Consider the following 17447-nt stretch of genomic DNA (forward strand, 5'->3'; position numbering starts at 1 on the left):
TCGTAACCCGAAAAATAATCCGTTAGCACTGGAAAGCCTATAGCTGCACTTTGCAGCATTTGAATTTCGCGCCGAAATGAATTTCGTAACCTGAAAAATATTTCGTAACCCAAAACAGTTTTTGCCAATCCAACTTTTTCGTATCCCGGAAATTTCGTAACCCGATCATTTCGTATCCCGAGGCACCAGTGTAAATGAATAAAATAAATACAGAGTAAAATAACAGACTGAGATGCATATATATGAGATGGTTGGAATAGAATTTTTGCAGTTTCTTGATGTCAGGAAGCTATCTTGCCAAGATAAATGCATTTCTCCCAAAAGACTGGTATTATCTTTGGAGACATAGCTGTAGCAAGCTGCTTCCACTCTCCTTTCTACCCCCAGTCTCTCCCTTTTTCTTTCTTTGTGAGTACAGAAGGGAGAGATTTCACCATCTCCAAATAATTTCTAGAAAGAGATCTGTAAATCTGAGCAAATGTATTTGGTCAGTTTAGCTTTATTTGCACTGGCCAACTTTCTAATTCACTCCTAGAAACAGGTTTTCTTTTGCATTAGCAATTTCACACCTCATTACCTCAACAGGCACTCTTGATACATGCAGTCCTATAGGTTGATGTTGGTTCCTTTAGGCCAGGGGTAGGCAACCTGCGGCCCGCGGGCCGGATGTGGCCCGGCAAGGCCTTGGGACCGGCCCCCGCCCGGTCCTGCCGCCGATTGCCGCCGGAGCCTTTGGCCTCTCGCGTGAGGGCGTGGGGCCTTTGGCTTATCAGGAGGAGGCGGATAAGGGGGGGCAAGCGGCAGGCAAGGGGGCAATTGTCTATAGAAGCCTCCAAAACATGCATTTATATTAACTTTTTTTAAAAAATCAGCAAATTTTTTTGCGTGTCATCCATTTGAAATTTTTGTCCTACATTTGTCAAAGTTTATTTATTTAATTAATTTTTTTTAAAAAAAATTATTTAATTATTTATTTTTTGGCTTCGGCCCCCCAGTTGTCTGAGGGACAGCAACCCGGCCCCCGGCTCAAAAAGGTTGCCTACCCCTGCTTTAGGCCTTCCTTGTAGACACTTCACTATATATATCATGGCTTCTCCAACAATGTATATTTCTTGGGCCAAAGCTGACTGGGAAAGGCTGTAGCTTTGCACAGTGTCCCTCTGCTGTCCCTTTGTGGAACAAATTAACCAGTAAATTAATCATCTGACCAGTTGCATTACTTAATTGGATTCAAACCTTGCTTAAACAAAATAGCTCATTAGGTAATGCTTGCCAATACATGTGTTAAGCAGAATGAAGGCAAGAGAAAAGAATGCTTTGTAGGGAGGGAGCATGCAGTGTTGGAACTCACTCACTCTTTTAATAGTCATGCATTAGAATAAAAAAAAAACAAGTTGGAGGCTAGGACTGATTCAAACCTGTCATACAGTGGGCTCTGATGTGAGCTTTGATATGAGCAGAAAGAAGTATCTAGAACCTTCTCATACAAACAGAAGAGTAGTGGTAGAAATTATTGTGGAAGGTGACCCTGGGCACCCTCAACATGTATGTGATGCTGCTGTCAGAAAAGAAGACAGCCACCTGATGCACATCTCCCACCAGAGGTTGGCTCCATGCAGAGCCAACTAGCTCCTTAACTACTTGTTCAAAATGCTACGAGCACTATAGGAAAGATGGCTTGGAAGATTTCTCAGTTGACCAGCTCCCTCATGCCTTGACTGCAAAGACCCCTCAGAGGAAACAGATTCTCTGCACTGAATAGGGTCATGGCCATAATGTGGGTGTATTTGTGGGATATTTTTTAGTTCCATTGAGGGTTGTGAGCTACAGTGGGCCCTTGTTATCCACTGGGGTTTGGTTCCAGGACCCCCCGTGGATAACAAAATCCATGGATGCTCAAATCCTATTCAATCCAATGGCATAACAAAATGGTGTCTCTTATATGGAAAATCAAGCTTTGCTATTTGGAATTTATGTTTTTTTCTGAATATTTTCAACCTGTGGATGCTTGAATCCATGGATACAAAATCTGTGGATAAGGAGGGCTAGCTGTATTTTATGATTCCTGATGAGAATCCTAATTTTTTGTAAGGTATAAAAATGCCCACATCTAGAGATGTAATTGTGTGTACAGAATATGATTATCCCACCTGGAGAAGGCTTCCCTGGACAAAGAAGAAGCAGATGAAAGCTAAGGTGATGGTCCCCAGTTAGAACCTGAATAGGCTGGCAGTCCTAACATGTCATGTCATGTCACTGGCAGAGGCAGAATTACAGTGCTGGAAGGAACCTAGGTGATCATTCAATAATGTAGGATCTAGTATAGTACTACAGCACTATTCCAAATGACTGTCCAGATTATGCTTAAAGGTTTCAGGTGAGGGTATACCATATCCTGAGGCAGATGTTTTGCTGTTAAGCCATGCTTATTGTTAGGACATTTCCTATAATGTCTATTTTGGGGCACAACTCAAAGTGCTTATTATGACTTAGGGCATTAGTCCAGACTATCTAAAATGCTATATTTCTCCATATGAGCCAGTCAGCATTTTAGGATTGTTGGGCGAGGATTTTCTCTTCTTCCCAACACCATCAGAGGTAGAATGACTTTGAACAACTCAGTAGCTGCTCCTAGGCTGTAGAAGTTTCTTCCACAGGAAACCAGGCTTGCCTCCCTGTGATCTCCTGAAGGCAAGCCAAGACCTTTTCATTTAGAAAAGTTTTGCACTAAGTCAATTAAGGGGGTGTGCTATACTTTTTATTCATATTGTTACAGTATATTTTAAATGCTTTTGAACTGTTTCAGTTTTCAATTTTTTCAGTTATTAACTCTATTTAATTGTTTTAATCCCTTTTTTATTACAACCATTGCTTTTAACTGTACTTTGTTTTAATCTGTTCTGTGCTACTTTGGGTCCCAGACTGTGAGAAAGGCTAGATACTAATAAAATAAATAATGATAACAATCAAATTCCACCCATTGGCTTTAGCCAATTTTTATTTTTTATTTTTACCTTCTGATAAGTGCTTGGGTGCAGGCTGTGGAATCATTTTATTTTTCTATTGCCCAACTCCAATTCTTTCAAAATTGATAAATATAAGTTAATTAATAATAACAAATGTACTGTAGTAAAATAATAACACAATTCATTTCATCACCTCCATGTGAATCATCAGGGTACATAGATTGAATACAAAATATATTTATTTGATTAAAATTTCTGAACAAGAAAAGTTTCCTAAGCTCCCATGAAAGTAAATATACTATAAACAAAGCATTTAATGTTATAAGTTTTTATTTTTTAATAAAAGTAGAAGTTGGAACATTTTTTTCTCACTCTGATTCCACCTGAAATTGCTTCTGACTCCGACTGCATCTGCACTGCAGAATTAATTCAATTTGACATCACTTTAACAGCCATAGCTCAATGCTGTTAGGATTAGCTATTGTCAGGAGGACAGCTTTTGTTTCCAAATCCTCCTTGACAGATTTTAATACAGGTTGTTTGTACCAATGGTGCTGTATGTCATTCACAAACAAAACATGTCTGTGCTGAAATGAACAATGAAAACTGCTTTTGAGAGTGTTTCCTGGTGTAACTGTGTTTTCGAATTTGCAGAATCGATGACTGCTTCTGTGCTTCTCGGAAATTGGATGCAGTAGCTACAGAAGCAAAATTCAAGCAGGATCTGGGGTTCCGAATGCTGACCTGTGGTCGCACAGATCTGGTGAAGCAGGCCATCTCGTTACTAGGGCCTGATGGAATTAACAGCATGAGTGACCAGGTACAAGAATTCAAAACCTATTAAGGTGTTTAAATAGTTTTCTGTGTTTTATTCTATGTTGTACCCCACCATGAGCCTTGGGGAGAGGCAGGTAAAATTTGTTGTTTTTGTTTGTTAAAAAAAACCCTGATCTTCCCCGCCCCCCCAAAAAAAATTAAATTGTGAAAAATGTAATAATAATAATAATAATAGATCAAAACAAAAGAAAAAAATCCCCCCCCCCCACTATAGATAAGGTTGGTTTTTGATTAATTTTCTCAGCTATTTTTTGTTGGCAACTAACTGTCTAATTAAATTTCACACACAAATGCATTATTCCAACGTTTTTCTCATTCAGATATTTTGGACTATAGCTCCCATCAGCCTAGTAGAGGAAAGATGGGAGCTATAGTCCAGAAAACATGGGGGTTCCAGGTTGTAGAAGGGTAGAGTACTTCACCACATTCGCCTATTCTCTCTGTCTCTGCAAACCTTACACTGGGACACCTTTGGCCAAGCACTACTGAAAGTGTGTCAAGATGACAAAAGTTATTAATGATGAAGAACATGCAACCTAGAAGAAGGGGACTCTCCGGGAGGGGCAAAATTCCCCTCTCTTCTTCTTTCCCCTTTGCTGACTTAGTGTGCATCTACGATTATATCCACACTGGAGAAATAATCCAGTTTGACACCACTTAAATTGCATGGTTGAATACTATGGGTTTCAGCTATTTGTAATTCTGTGAGATATTTAGCCTTCTTTTGCAGAGTTCTGCTGTCACAGTAAACTACAAATCCCAGGATTTGATCGCATTGAGCCATGGCAGTGAAAGTGCATTATTTCTGCATCGGGGGTACAGCCCAAACTGTAGAAATAATGCAGTTAGACACCACTTGCATGGCTCAATGTTGTCATATCCTGGGATTTACAAGGGTGGGAAACTGGATTCTTTCTACAGTGTAGGCACACCCATCACTGAGTGCAAACTACTTTTGAACTTTGAATTCAGCTTGCAGTAATCGAAGTGAGGTGAGGACAAAAGGAAAAAGTGGGACATTTTACAAGCAGCTGAAAAAATGGGATGACAGAAGATTAGCTGTAACTGCCCCTGCAAAATTGGCACAGTTGGAGGATATGCTTCTGGCATCCTTTGAATTTAAGGAACTGCTTTTCTCCTCCCACCCCCACACCTCTGACTCTTGTGCTGCACTTAACCATCCTTTCTTGACTGCAGGTGTGACTAATGCCATTGTCAAAGTAACACTAATCACAAGGGATATGTTGATCAGTTGCAGTGGGTATTTCAGATTAATACAAATTTGCAGCCAGGAGACTCTGTAGCAAAGGGTCAGTTAATCTAGTTTTCTTCCAAACAGGGCAGCATTTCCCTAGAGCTAGCAACTCTTGACACTGCTGTCTGGCATTTCATTTAAAATTAAGTCACTGTGTACCATGGAGGAAAATACAAAAGTACCAGCTTCTCCAACCATTAACAATATTGGCAACAAATCTAAAAATGTCTGAGTCTAACTTGTCAAAAAGAAGCAGATAAATTTGTTGGAGGTACATTTTCACACAATAAAGCCTAATATTCTGATTTCCTTTTTCTTTTTACAAGAAAGAAATAATAGAGTGAAACCTTGATTTTGTGGGATTTAAACTCATCTTGAGGAACAAAAGGCAACTTTTTTTAAAAAAAAATTCTAACAATGGATTTTTTGTAAAATAATCTTAAAACATAGATTTTTAAAATATACCACATCTGTTTTCATAACAATAGTTTCCTGGTTCAAATGTTCACTTGGGCTAAAGATCTGATTTCAGTGACAGAACACATGAGTGCGCTCACTTCCACTTGCACAGCTCCCCACTGTGAGATTGTCTGATACAGACACTCCATTTATGTTTGTTTGGTTTGATTTATTTGCTTTATGGATTTTTTCCAAGTCATTCCACCAAGTTGGTGCTGTACTTTTAATTCATTTAATGTATTTTAAATGCTTTTTAACTGTTTTTAATTCAGTCCTATTTTTATAAGTCATTTTAAAAATGTTCCTTAATATTACTGTATTACTATATTGTGGTTGTTGTGTCTTCAAGCCATTTCGGATTTATGGTGACTCTAAGGTGGCCCTGTCATGGGTGTTTTAGCAAGATTTATCCTGAGAGGGTTTGAGAGACTTGCCCAAAGTCATCCAGTGGGTTTCCATGGCTGAGCAGGGATTCAAACCCTGGTCTCCAGAGTTGTAGTCCAGCATTCAAACCACTATTCCACACTACTTTATTCATGTTTAATTGACATTGTAATCCACTTTGGGCTCGGTGCTGGAAAAAGGCAGAATATAAAAAATAAAAATATAAGTGTAAAATAAGTTACAACTTCCAGAATCTCATGCTACCTGGGAGATTCTGAGATCTGTAGTCTAAAAAAATAACATTTTCAAGCTCTGATCCAAAACATGCTTATTTTGCCCGCTTATTGGAATTAACAGGATGTACTTCCACCTAAATGTGATCCAGATTGGGTTGGAAGGGATTTTTGTAAGACATATAAAAGATTTTGGTCAGTTATATGTGATATGTTTCTACTGAAAGGATATACCCCTGCCTGCCCAGCCCTCCCTGTCTCCAAGACTCTCAGAGCGGTAGCTGCTTTCATATGATTGTCGCATACAGTGGGGATTTGGCCATGGCCGTTTTTGAGCCCCCCCTACCATATGCGGGGACCGCAGATTCTCCAGTCCGGCTCAGAAGTTTCAGCACCTGCCCTGTAAGATGACATCCGGCGTATAAGATGACCCCTGACTTTTGAGAAGATTTTCCTGGGTTAAAAAGTAGTCTTATACGCCAGAAAATACAGTATTTAAACAAGAAACTTTAAACAAAACTGTCCCATTGGAAACACTTCAATATATTGACATTGATGTTCACACAGGGCATGACTCCACTGATGTATGCTTGTGTGAGAGGAGATGAAGCTATGGTCCAGATGTTGTTGGATGCTGGAGCAGACCTAAATGCTGAGGTGAGGCTCTTTTTGTTATTACATGCAACCATGTTAAAGTTATGGACATTGCTGAGATCCAGAGTCAAGGATGTAACTGTATGAAAATGAAATATCAAATATAGACAAATCTGGCACTACTGCCATCCAGAGTGAGATGGGCATTTCTCCTGAACTGCTCCTAGTGTTGGACAGAGGTCTTTGTGTGCTTCTTGGTCTCTCTTGTACTCCAAAACTGGCCTGCTGTCTTCAGTGTGGTGGAGAACATTGTCCATTACTAGTGCTGAAATAAGATCCAACTGGTAGTCATTTTTGCACATGGAATGGTCAGGATGCCTCAAATGTAATTTCTCCATTTTATATTGGTTTATGCTTTATGCAACTTTTCCATTTATGTGGTCTATGTTATTGTATGCCTTGATTGGTCTATTGACCGTAAATAAAGATTGATTGATTGTGCCTCAAATAGCAAAATATGTTGGGCTAGCTCTGCTTACAACTATTACTAAAAGGACTTGGTAGTGAAATAAAAAAATACTAAGGGGGTGGTGGAGGTATAAGTGTGATCCCAGCAGCTCTTATTGAACACAGTGGGATTTACTTTGGATATGAGAGAGCTGCATGGCTGTTATCCTGTTTATACTTCTATGAGAGTAAATCCTATTAAACACTGTGAGGCATATGTAGGTAGCATAGGACTGTGTTAATTAAATTATTTAAAGCTGCAAACTTTATATGACTCAGAGATTATAGATAAACTTGATCAATCCCATTGAATGTATTGTAAATGATTGTTGCAATAAGTGTTATTTGTTAAAGCTCAACATCTTGTTTTTCCTTTCTGCACCAAAACATACACAGTTCATCCATCAAACAGGCTGTGCCTATTTATGCAATCTAAGTATGCAATCTAAATTATCAACATACTGTATACCTATAATATATTGTAGCTACCAATAGCCATTAGTTACAGTTTCTTGAAAGCATAAATATGTTAAGTTGGCTGACCCTCCCTATTTATGTCCCATTTCTTCTGTTTGAACTTGTTGCCATTATCTTAGGTTTATGTATGGAAACTTTAGCAAAGTTAGAATTCAAAAATATAGCCATGTTAGTCTGTAGAATCAGTACATAAAGAGATCTTGTAGAATCTTTGAGACTATGGCCTGTTACAGACTGCCAAAATAAAGCTGCTTCGGGTCTCTTTGGAGGTATGCTATTTAAATGATGCATGCATCCTAAGAATCCGGAAGCTGCACCAAAAGCTGCACTCAAGTGCTTAGGAATGGAGTGTGGCTTTGATGCGACCTCCGGACTCTTAGGACCCATGCATCATTTAAACAGCATACCTCCAAAGTGACCCGAAGCAGCTTTATTTTGGCAGTCTGTAACAGGCCTATGTGACCAATTTCTTTCTTTCAGTTAGTCTCAAAGTTGCTACAAGATATCTTTAGCAATGTTAGTAAATGTGTTATATCAAAACAATTACCTGTATTCTCAGATATTACCACACATATATCAGTACTGTAATAGTACTGTACCTCCATATTGGCCATTTCAGGCTGCAACAACCCCAGGCCTTTTATTCAAAATGCAAATGTCAGAAGTCATTTCTGGTTTGGGGGGGAAAGAGACCTGTGGATCTAAAAAAAGACCTAGGAAATAAATATGTTCCAAAATGACTAATTATGCCTCCTGGAGCACAAGATTTATATGTTTTTTCTAGACAAATAGTTTGAGGCCTGAGGACCTGAAAATCATGGCAATGTGTTGGCCCTCAAAGGTTCAAAAGACCTAACCAGGTTGTATGGGACTGATGGAAGCTATAGTCCAACACAACTAGTAAGCAGAGGGCTTGAGGAGGCTCCTGTACACTTTTATTGGAGAAAAGCCATATTGGAAGCAATGGGGCTTACATCTGAGAATTGTAGTTGTGAGAGACATTTAGTCTTCCCTGTCAAAGAGCTCTGGTGCCCCATCAAGCTACAATTCCCAGAATTCCATAGCATTGAGCCATGGCAAATAAAATGGTGTCAACCTGGATTATTTCTGCAATGTGAACTCAACCTGAGTAGGCATTAGTATCTCCACCAACTTTACCAAAGCAGCCAGCCAGTAGAGATGTTTGGCACTGGAAGTATATGAAGTTTAACACATGGCCAAAAGTGACAGGAGCATAGCAGGATACTCCCATCAGTATTGCGCAATTGCACGAAATTATCAGACTACATCATGCAACGTCACCATAATTCTGTCATTATCCTGTGAATAAAGAGTAATTCACATTCACATGACTTTCCCATCAATGAAAACTGTCACTAGAATTATTCTTTATTCATGGGATAATGACTGAATTATGGTGACGGCCCATGTTAAATCTTTGCACAATTGCACGATAATGATGGGAGCATCCCACTATGTTCTCGTCACTTTTGGCAGTGTGAAAAAGTCCAATAGTAAAAGCAAAGAAGGGTTAACGCTGATTTAACAAGACTCCTTCCCTAGTTATGAAATTTGCCCCTTTAAGCCATGCTTTGGTTCCATCTTGATGGGGGTGAGTGGGGTGTAACTTATTAAAAACAAAAGAAATGCAGAATTATTTATATATTTGCTGATTAAAATAAGATAAATATGTTTTGCATTTTAAAAGAGTCATTTAAAAAAAGAATATACTCTCTTGCTGTGACTGGCTTTGTTTTTGCATTGATACCAGAGATACAGGAAATTCAAAATAAATATAGTGTGTGAAGCTTGCCTGACAGCTGATTTGCCTGATCAATACATTAAATAGCTGGACCAAGAATGAAATAGCTGCTGTATATCACAGAGCTTTTTCATCCTGTGTAATGGTAGCAGGCAGTTTATCACCTTCAAGCTGATAAAGAGCATGGTTTCCTAAACAGTGTTATGGTTATGGGGAGTGATGGACATGGGAAGATTTAAGTGTCCTGATTACTAAAAATGACATGCAGGTGGGAATTAATATGTTACATGCCCAATGGACCCCCCCCCCCCATTATTTACAGTATTAAATGGAGGAGGAAAGTTCACATTTGGCCTTCCCCTCTTTATGTGTTTCAATCCTCTTTTCTCTCTCCTTCTCTTCCCACTGCCAGCTATCTTATTGTTTAAAATGTGCACCTGAATTGCTCACATAGAATTAATGACACATCCAGTTTGGTCCTTTACTGTTCATGCTTTTAATTTGTTCCCACAAAAACACAAGTCTTGTGGCACCAGAGATACAGCTACAGTAGGGTCAAAATGAAGGCATGCTGCCCAATAAGAATTCTCCCCCGCCCCCATGAAATTTTCCTCCCATACCAAATTTCTAGCATTACAGAGAGTGATGCAAAAAAGAATTTGGGATTATTGTGGATCAAACATGAGCCAGCAGTGTGATGCTGTAGCAAAGAAGGCAAATGCTATTTTAACCTGCATTAATAGAAGCATAATTTTCAGATCAAGGGAAATAATAGTCCAACAACATTCTGTGCTGGTCAGACCTCATCTGGAGTACAGCATCCAGGTCTGGGTGCCTCATTTTAAGAAGGATATAGACAATTTTAGGAAGAGCAACAATGATGATAAGAGAGATGGAGAACAAAACATATGAGGAAACATTGAAGGAGCTGGGCTTGTTCAGCTTGGTAAAGAGAAGACTTAGGACTGATATGATTGCCCTCTTTAACTACCTCAAGGGCTTTCAGGTAGAGAAGGGAGCAGGCTTCTTCCCTGCTGCCCAGAGGGCAGGACCAAGTCTAATGGTTTGAAGTTACAGAGGAGTAAATTTTGATTGAATATTAGAAGGAATTACTTGACACTGAGAACAGTTCAGCAGTGAAACCATCTGCCCAGAGAGGTGGTGGGATTTCCTTCTCTGGATATCCCCAAAAAAGCTGGACAGTTGTGGATCCTTTAGCTGGAAATCCTGCATTTAAAAGTAGGTTGTACTCAACAGCTCATGAGGCTCTTTCCAACTCCGTGATTCTATGAAACATTACAAATTATTCACACTTAGAATTCTTACATTTGTTATGTTCACATTCGCTTGGTAACTTCACCTGTCTCAATTCTTTGGAGGCCTAAAATACAGTTTTTTTAAATGCTCAACTGAAGTTTTAAGTTATTGCAATGCTAGAAATTTGGGAACTGAAGAAAAAAATTATCTGAGGGGGCAGAATTTTTTTTGGGGGGAGTCCTCATTTTGCACACACACACACCATAGTTATACTCCTGTGTGGCACTATAACACTTGTGTTGTGACATACACTATAGTAGGCAGGAGCCCAGTTTGTGAGATGTAGCAAATTGTCAGTTCAAACTTTGACATTTCTCTGTTTTTAAAAGGATGTATTTGCTGGCTCTGAAATGGCCAAAATACAGTTAAAACCAATAACTTCTACTCCTGAAATTGTTTTTCTCTCAGACATAAGAGATGAGTATTCTATTTGCTTTCACACTGAGTAAGCACAAGAACTATATATACCCCCTCCCCCATATTATGCTGCCCTTTCAATTTCCTTGTTTAACTTGATACATTACAAAGCAGCTTTGTATAAGAATGCTCAGAATGCATATTAAGATTCATGGACATTCTTTGTTACATGAAACAAATGCACAGTTGCAGTGGCAACTGCTCTGACAAAGTCAGGAATAATCATAGCTTTTTGTGGGTTTTTTGGGCTATGTGGCTGTGTTCTGGAAGAGTTTATTCCTGACTATTCACCAGCATCTGTGGCTGGCATCTTCCAGAACATAGCCTGAAAAACCCACAAACAACTATGGATGCTGGCCATGAAAGCCTTCGACTTCACTCAGGATTTATGAATTACAGCTACTCTGAGAAATCCTCAAGTCCTGCTGCTTGTGGCTTGTTTAGGACTGAAGGCCAATTGGTCAGGTGAAGATGAAAGCATAGGAATATTTTGGGAAATCAATTCATTTAAAACCATGTTTGGGTCTCTTTCCTATCAAGTGGTGAAAAAAACAGAATTATTGAGGAGACTAGTCATTATGTCCATTTAACCCAAATGTGCTGAAGGAAGTTAAAACCATCATCTATTGCTGATACAGGACTGTCCAATGGCAGTTAACTAAGACCTCACATTAAACTGGGATGAGGAAATTGTGGCGTCTGGGTCACATGCTATTTCCAAGGTTATTTATGAGGTCACTGGGACACTCCACCACTACCACTGCCCAAAATTACCCAAAATCTTCTTGAAAGATTTGCCATATTTTTAAGGTCAGGAAATACCTTTTTTTCAGCTAGGAAGTAGATTGAAAATTGACTTCTGGTTTCCATTCTGGTTGGGGGGGAAAAGGTCAAGTATGTCCCCAAAAGATGGTGAAAATGCTCTCCTTAGCCCCTAGGAAGGAAAGAGGGCTTCTTAAAAGGAAAAGTAGGGGGAAACAATCTGGAGGTTCCAAGTGGGGGGAGAGAGGCTCCAGGGTCCCATCTGGGGGATTGTGATTGTGAGGAATGCATAGCAGTGCAGATCCCCAACACTTGGCTCAACCCTGTGTGGAGCCATACTTTATATTAACACTCCAGAGAGAGCATTGTAGGAATTTCAGGGTAATACACCCCCCCAACTCCTGCAGGCGTTTGTGCTTCCATTGTATATTAACTGCGCTTTCCTATATCGGCCATACCTGAAAAACTGGTTGATTTTTAACTCAGGTTTGTGAAAATATGTCCACTTCAAAGAGTGGTTTACACAGCTGGACTATACCACTAACCAATTAAAATTAACAAAGGTTAGTTTGGAAGACACACTGAATTGCAGTTAATCTGAAATGGAAACTGAAGTATCGATAAGGAGAGGAGGACCATTCAAGACCTAGGATTACTGAGGTCCTTTCACATAGTGCCAAACTATAGTTTATCATTTATTCATGAATGAATTTTAAAAATCCTATACATATCAACCATAGAATGCTAAGTGGAACAGAGGATCTATCAATGGGTGGTCTGCAGTTAGTTCATAGAAGATGTTGTTCCAAGCTGCTGAGTCTTTTTCTTTTTATATCCAAAGTGAAAATGCTGTAAAACACACCCAACTTTCACCTTTACCTGCCTACCAGTGAATGTAAAGAGTAGTGGCCAAATTGTCTTTTGGGAGAGTTGTTCACCATTTCTGATATTCCCATTCAGAAACCCAAGAAGACTGGGATTGTGAGGAATGCAATTTATTATTTCCACTCTAGACAATTAATTGCTCACCTCTAACCACTGCCAGATGATTAGTACGAATCAGTAGGGTTGCCAGGTGAAAAATAGGCTAGGACTCCTTTAACTTTAAGGAGCCCTGGTGGTGCAGTGGTTAAATGCCTGTACTGCAGCCACTCACTCAAAACCATAAGGTTGTGAGTTCAATACCAGTGAAAGGGCTCAAGCTTGACTCAGGCTTGCATCCTTCTGAGGTCGCTAAAATGAGTACCCAGATTCTTGGGGGCAATTAGCTTACAGTTGTAAACCACTTAGACACTGTTAGTTCAATATGTAGCGGTATATAAATAAAGCTTGTTTGTTTGAAATGACAAGCAACACCTGCTGAAATTCTCTATTCTACACAGCTATTAAAGGTACAGGAGCCCTTTCCTGTTTTTCACCTGGGAATCCTCCTAATCAGATACAATCATTACAACTTTTTTCTCTCAACAGTCTGTAATCAGTTACAACAACTATAACTGATTTAAAGGCACAGGAGAATGTTAAGGAAGTGTATGTTCTTACTATTAAATTTTAATTGTCCCCCCCCCCCCTGAGTGCCTTTTGCATGCTTTCTTTTCTTCCTGTATACTGGTGTGTGTCCAGTATTCTGGCAAGTTTGTTTTGATTGGATATAGCTTTTATCTAGCCATTTATAAAAGAAAACTACTTTATCTGTTTATAGGTTGTCAGTACTCCTCATAAATATCCATCCGTCCACCCCGAGACCCGCCATTGGACTGCTCTGACATTTGCTGTGTTGCATGGACATATTCCTGTAGTCCAGGTATTGCTGTATTTCCCTTTGCTTCATCTCATATTTTATTTTTCATTTTTAGGTTTTTATTGGCACTCATTCCATAATTGGACACCATTTTCATATTGGTTCCTCTTGCTGCTTCTTTGCTTGCTTTAGATATGTATAGATATAGATATATATAATAACTATTATATATAACTACAGGGATGGCTGGTATCCTAAACATATGTGCTGTGGAGTAAATCCCATTGTATGCAACGAGCCTTACTTCTGAGTAAAAATGCATATGATTGTGTTGTAAGTGATTACGAAACAAAAAAAGTTTTAAAATGAAATTGTATGCTTCAGTTCCTTTTGTTCCTTCTCAGTCATGTGTTTTATGTATCTGTTTATTTACTGGTTTTTCTCTAGTGTCAGTGAAAATAATGCAAGACTTCCCTCTCTTCTTCCCAACTGGACCTAATACTTTCTTTTATTCCAAAGAGGAAAATTGAACTAGATTATAAAGAATAGGGAAGAATAACACTGAGTAAAGTGAAGGACTCAAGAGATTTTTTTTCTCTCCAAATGTTTTTCTTTCCATTGCATATAATTCACTGAAGCTTCAAAATAAACAAAGGGAATATAAATTGTTCCATGCAGTGCTTAATTAATGTGTGAGTTTAATAACTTTGGGATGGTATTATGATCACAAATTTAAACAGCTTTTTAAATGATAATGCAGATTAACAGATTATAGATCTATTAATGGGTATTAAATCATGATAGCTCAAATCTGGGGAGCACTAGATGTCGCATTACTAGATCCCACTTATTAACTTTAAAGGGCATCTTATTGATCTCTCTCTGTTGGCTCTTAGGTAGTTCTTGGATTATTGTCCTTATTCAGCCAGTTGCTGGTGAAAGGATGTCCCTGTACAGTACATCCACTTACCATAACCTGTATGTTCTTCATCCTTTCCTGCTCTCCTATCTGCTTATGCAACTGAAAGATATGGCTAATAGAAGATTATCACAGAATGCTCAAGCCACCAGCTGTCAGTTCAGTGCAACCCATACAGACTTTTCCAGAACTATCTATTGCTGCTCTCATTTTCAGTAACTAAAGCCTGTGAAGACTATAATTTCAAGCACGCACTGCCTTGTAAGGTTGTAGAATATTCACAGATGTTCTTGTCCTCAGCGACAAAAGGATCTCTCAATGTGTCAAGGCATTCTGAAGAAAGTGTTCAATTGCCACAAGATTACTCTTATTTTGAGGCTTTTTTTGCATGTGAAAACTAAATAAGCCAACAAGTACTTCCATAATGCTCCTTGGGTACTTCTAGAAAAGCCATTTTATTATACATCTTTCCTGTGTCATTTATGGAATTTTATAGTGGATCCAGATGGCATAATAATTTCTTAGCTGACCTTGGGGCAGTCACACTTTCTTAGCCTTAGAGAAAGACAGTGACAGTGAATCAATGTTGCCAAGAAAACTCTATAAGAGGCTCACCATAAGTCAGAATTAACTGGATTGCACATAATGACAACAAAGTCCTCCTCCTACATTTTCTTATTGTTTCCCACACTTTTTTTTTAATTTCAATGAAACAAAATCTAATAAGGAATGAAAAAGATGTGAATAGCTACACACATGACATCATTCTGCCACACTCCTACAGTAAAGACAAACTTGGAACTGTGACCACCTCAAGCAAACCGCATTCACTAGACTAAGCTCTGAATTGATAAGTGGCTGGTTTAGAAGACAAAATTTTAAAAGTTTAGGCTAGAACCCCCACTAATATTTCTGCATGCCTTTTTTAATACTGTATATTGTAAAGCTTATATTGAATAAAAAGTGGAAGGAGGACAATGGTCCCAAATGTAGCATGACAAGGCAGGTGGAGGGTAGTTTGGTCTCTTGACCTTGGTATCCTATGCAACATAACAATATGTGTTTCTGGTTCTTTCCCCCTTAATATCTTTGTCTTGATTTATTTACTAATTATCTTAGAAGAATTTTTTGAGTTTAATATAAATCTTGAATATTGAACAATTACAGATAAATCCAAGGTCCAATCCTTGGAATCTTCTTTGATGAAACAGCTCTTAGCCTATCCAGAACAGATCCTTGCTTGAGAAATAGGAACAATGGTGCTTGTGGGCTTAGCAGGAGGGGAAGTGCTTCAACCCAAAATGGTGGGGGAAAGATAATCCTGTTTCGTCCATGAGATATCAGTGATTTGGAGCCACCCAGGACTTGCTGCCATAGTACCTTAAACAGGAAAGATGGACTTTCCTGTTTTATGTATGTTATGACTACATTGATTCTAAATAGAGTGAGAGCCAGCATGGTGTAGTGGTTTGAGTGTTGGACAGCGACTCTGGAGACCAGGGTTTGACCAGAGGGTGCAGCCCTCCATGTTCTCCTAGGAGGCTAATGCTACCCTCTAGCTTCTGACAGTTGCTCACCCTTGAGCTACACCCATTTTTGTGGCCAGCTTTTTCTGCAATAAAACTGGAAGTAGGAGTACTGAAAAAGTTTGAAAAAAATCAAGCGTTAATTAGCTCTTGCTTTCAAGCTGAGGTTACATTTACCACAAGCGTGGATTTCTGGTACGCTTCAAGTGAAGAATTTGTCTGATTATTACAAATGTTTGGCTTTTATGTGAATGGTGTCTTGAATTGTTGTTTTTGCCCATGATAGAGTACTCAGCAGTGCTTCCCCACAAATATAGGGGTCATGAAGGATGGTGCACTTTTGCAAACATTTAAGCTCTCCCTGTCACACCTTGCAGCATTACAATGTGGCTGTCCCTGCCCCCAGATCCGCTTCCTTCCTGATACACTTTCTGAGTGACCTACACCAAACACAGGACTGAAAAATGCATCCTGGGTTAGATAAATATGCAACTAATCACAAGCCCAGTTGGAAAGTGAATTGACCTTGAATTCAGTTGGCTTTGGGATTGCCCAACCACCTTTTGCATCTAATTAATCTTCAGGATCTTGCAGACAGGTATAAATCAACAGCCTTAAATGGTGAATTTCCTTTGTAGTTGTTGCTGGATGCAGGAGCCAAAGTAGAAGGTTCTTTGGAACATGGTGAAGAAAACTATTCGGAAACTCCATTGCAACTGGCAGCAGCTGCTGGTAAGATTTTTCTTATCAAACTGTGTAATAACTCCCTAGCTAAGAAAATCTGATTGAAGAGGGTTTAAAAAAAAAACAACCCTCACTTTATTGATTTACAGGAAATTTTGAATTGGTTAGTCTCCTTTTGGAACGAGGTGCTGACCCCATGATTGGAACCATGTACAGGAATGGAATTTCTATGACTCCACAAGGTGATATGAACTCCTTCAGCCAGGCTGCTGCACATGGACACAGGTAGAGTTGGGAGAGCCCTAATTAAATGAGGTGATTTGTGTATATAGGATGGTGTAAAATATTGCAAAATGTGTGCACTATGCTTTAGTCAGATACATTAATCTCCACATTTATAAGTGTGCTGCTGAATGTTGCAGTGTTCTTTTGTTTCAAAGACTGGATAAAAGATTAGGCTAGGTCAGTAAGTGACCACCAGCCTTGGTAACTTAAAGGAATCTCCATGTTCAGAGGCAGTATGCCTGTACATCAAACACTGACAACAAACAGTGGGCAGGGTGTGTGGTTTTGTTCTGTTATTATCAAGCTGCAGTCACCTGTGTGT

General features: G+C 39.1%; 1 protein-coding gene across 2 annotated transcripts in view; it reads left to right on the plus strand.

Annotated features, from left to right (window-relative positions):
* Positions 1-17447, plus strand: part of LOC149311843 (ankyrin repeat- and BTB/POZ domain-containing protein 3-like) — a 286151-nt gene that overhangs the window by 231738 nt on the left and 36966 nt on the right. For both annotated transcript variants that reach the window (XM_089528047.1, XM_089528046.1), the window contains exons 5-9: positions 3621-3786; positions 6702-6791; positions 13673-13774; positions 16795-16888; positions 16990-17125. In XM_089528047.1, coding sequence (XP_089384173.1) covers positions 3621-3786; positions 6702-6791; positions 13673-13774; positions 16795-16888; positions 16990-17125 — 588 coding nt within the window. The remainder of the gene's footprint in view (positions 1-3620; positions 3787-6701; positions 6792-13672; positions 13775-16794; positions 16889-16989; positions 17126-17447) is intronic.

The sequence above is a fragment of the Sceloporus occidentalis genome, unplaced genomic scaffold (assembly GCF_023333645.1).
Source record: "Sceloporus occidentalis isolate IW3139 unplaced genomic scaffold, rSceOcc1.0.p SCAF_5, whole genome shotgun sequence".
NCBI classification, from domain to species: Eukaryota; Metazoa; Chordata; class Lepidosauria; order Squamata; family Phrynosomatidae; genus Sceloporus; species Sceloporus occidentalis.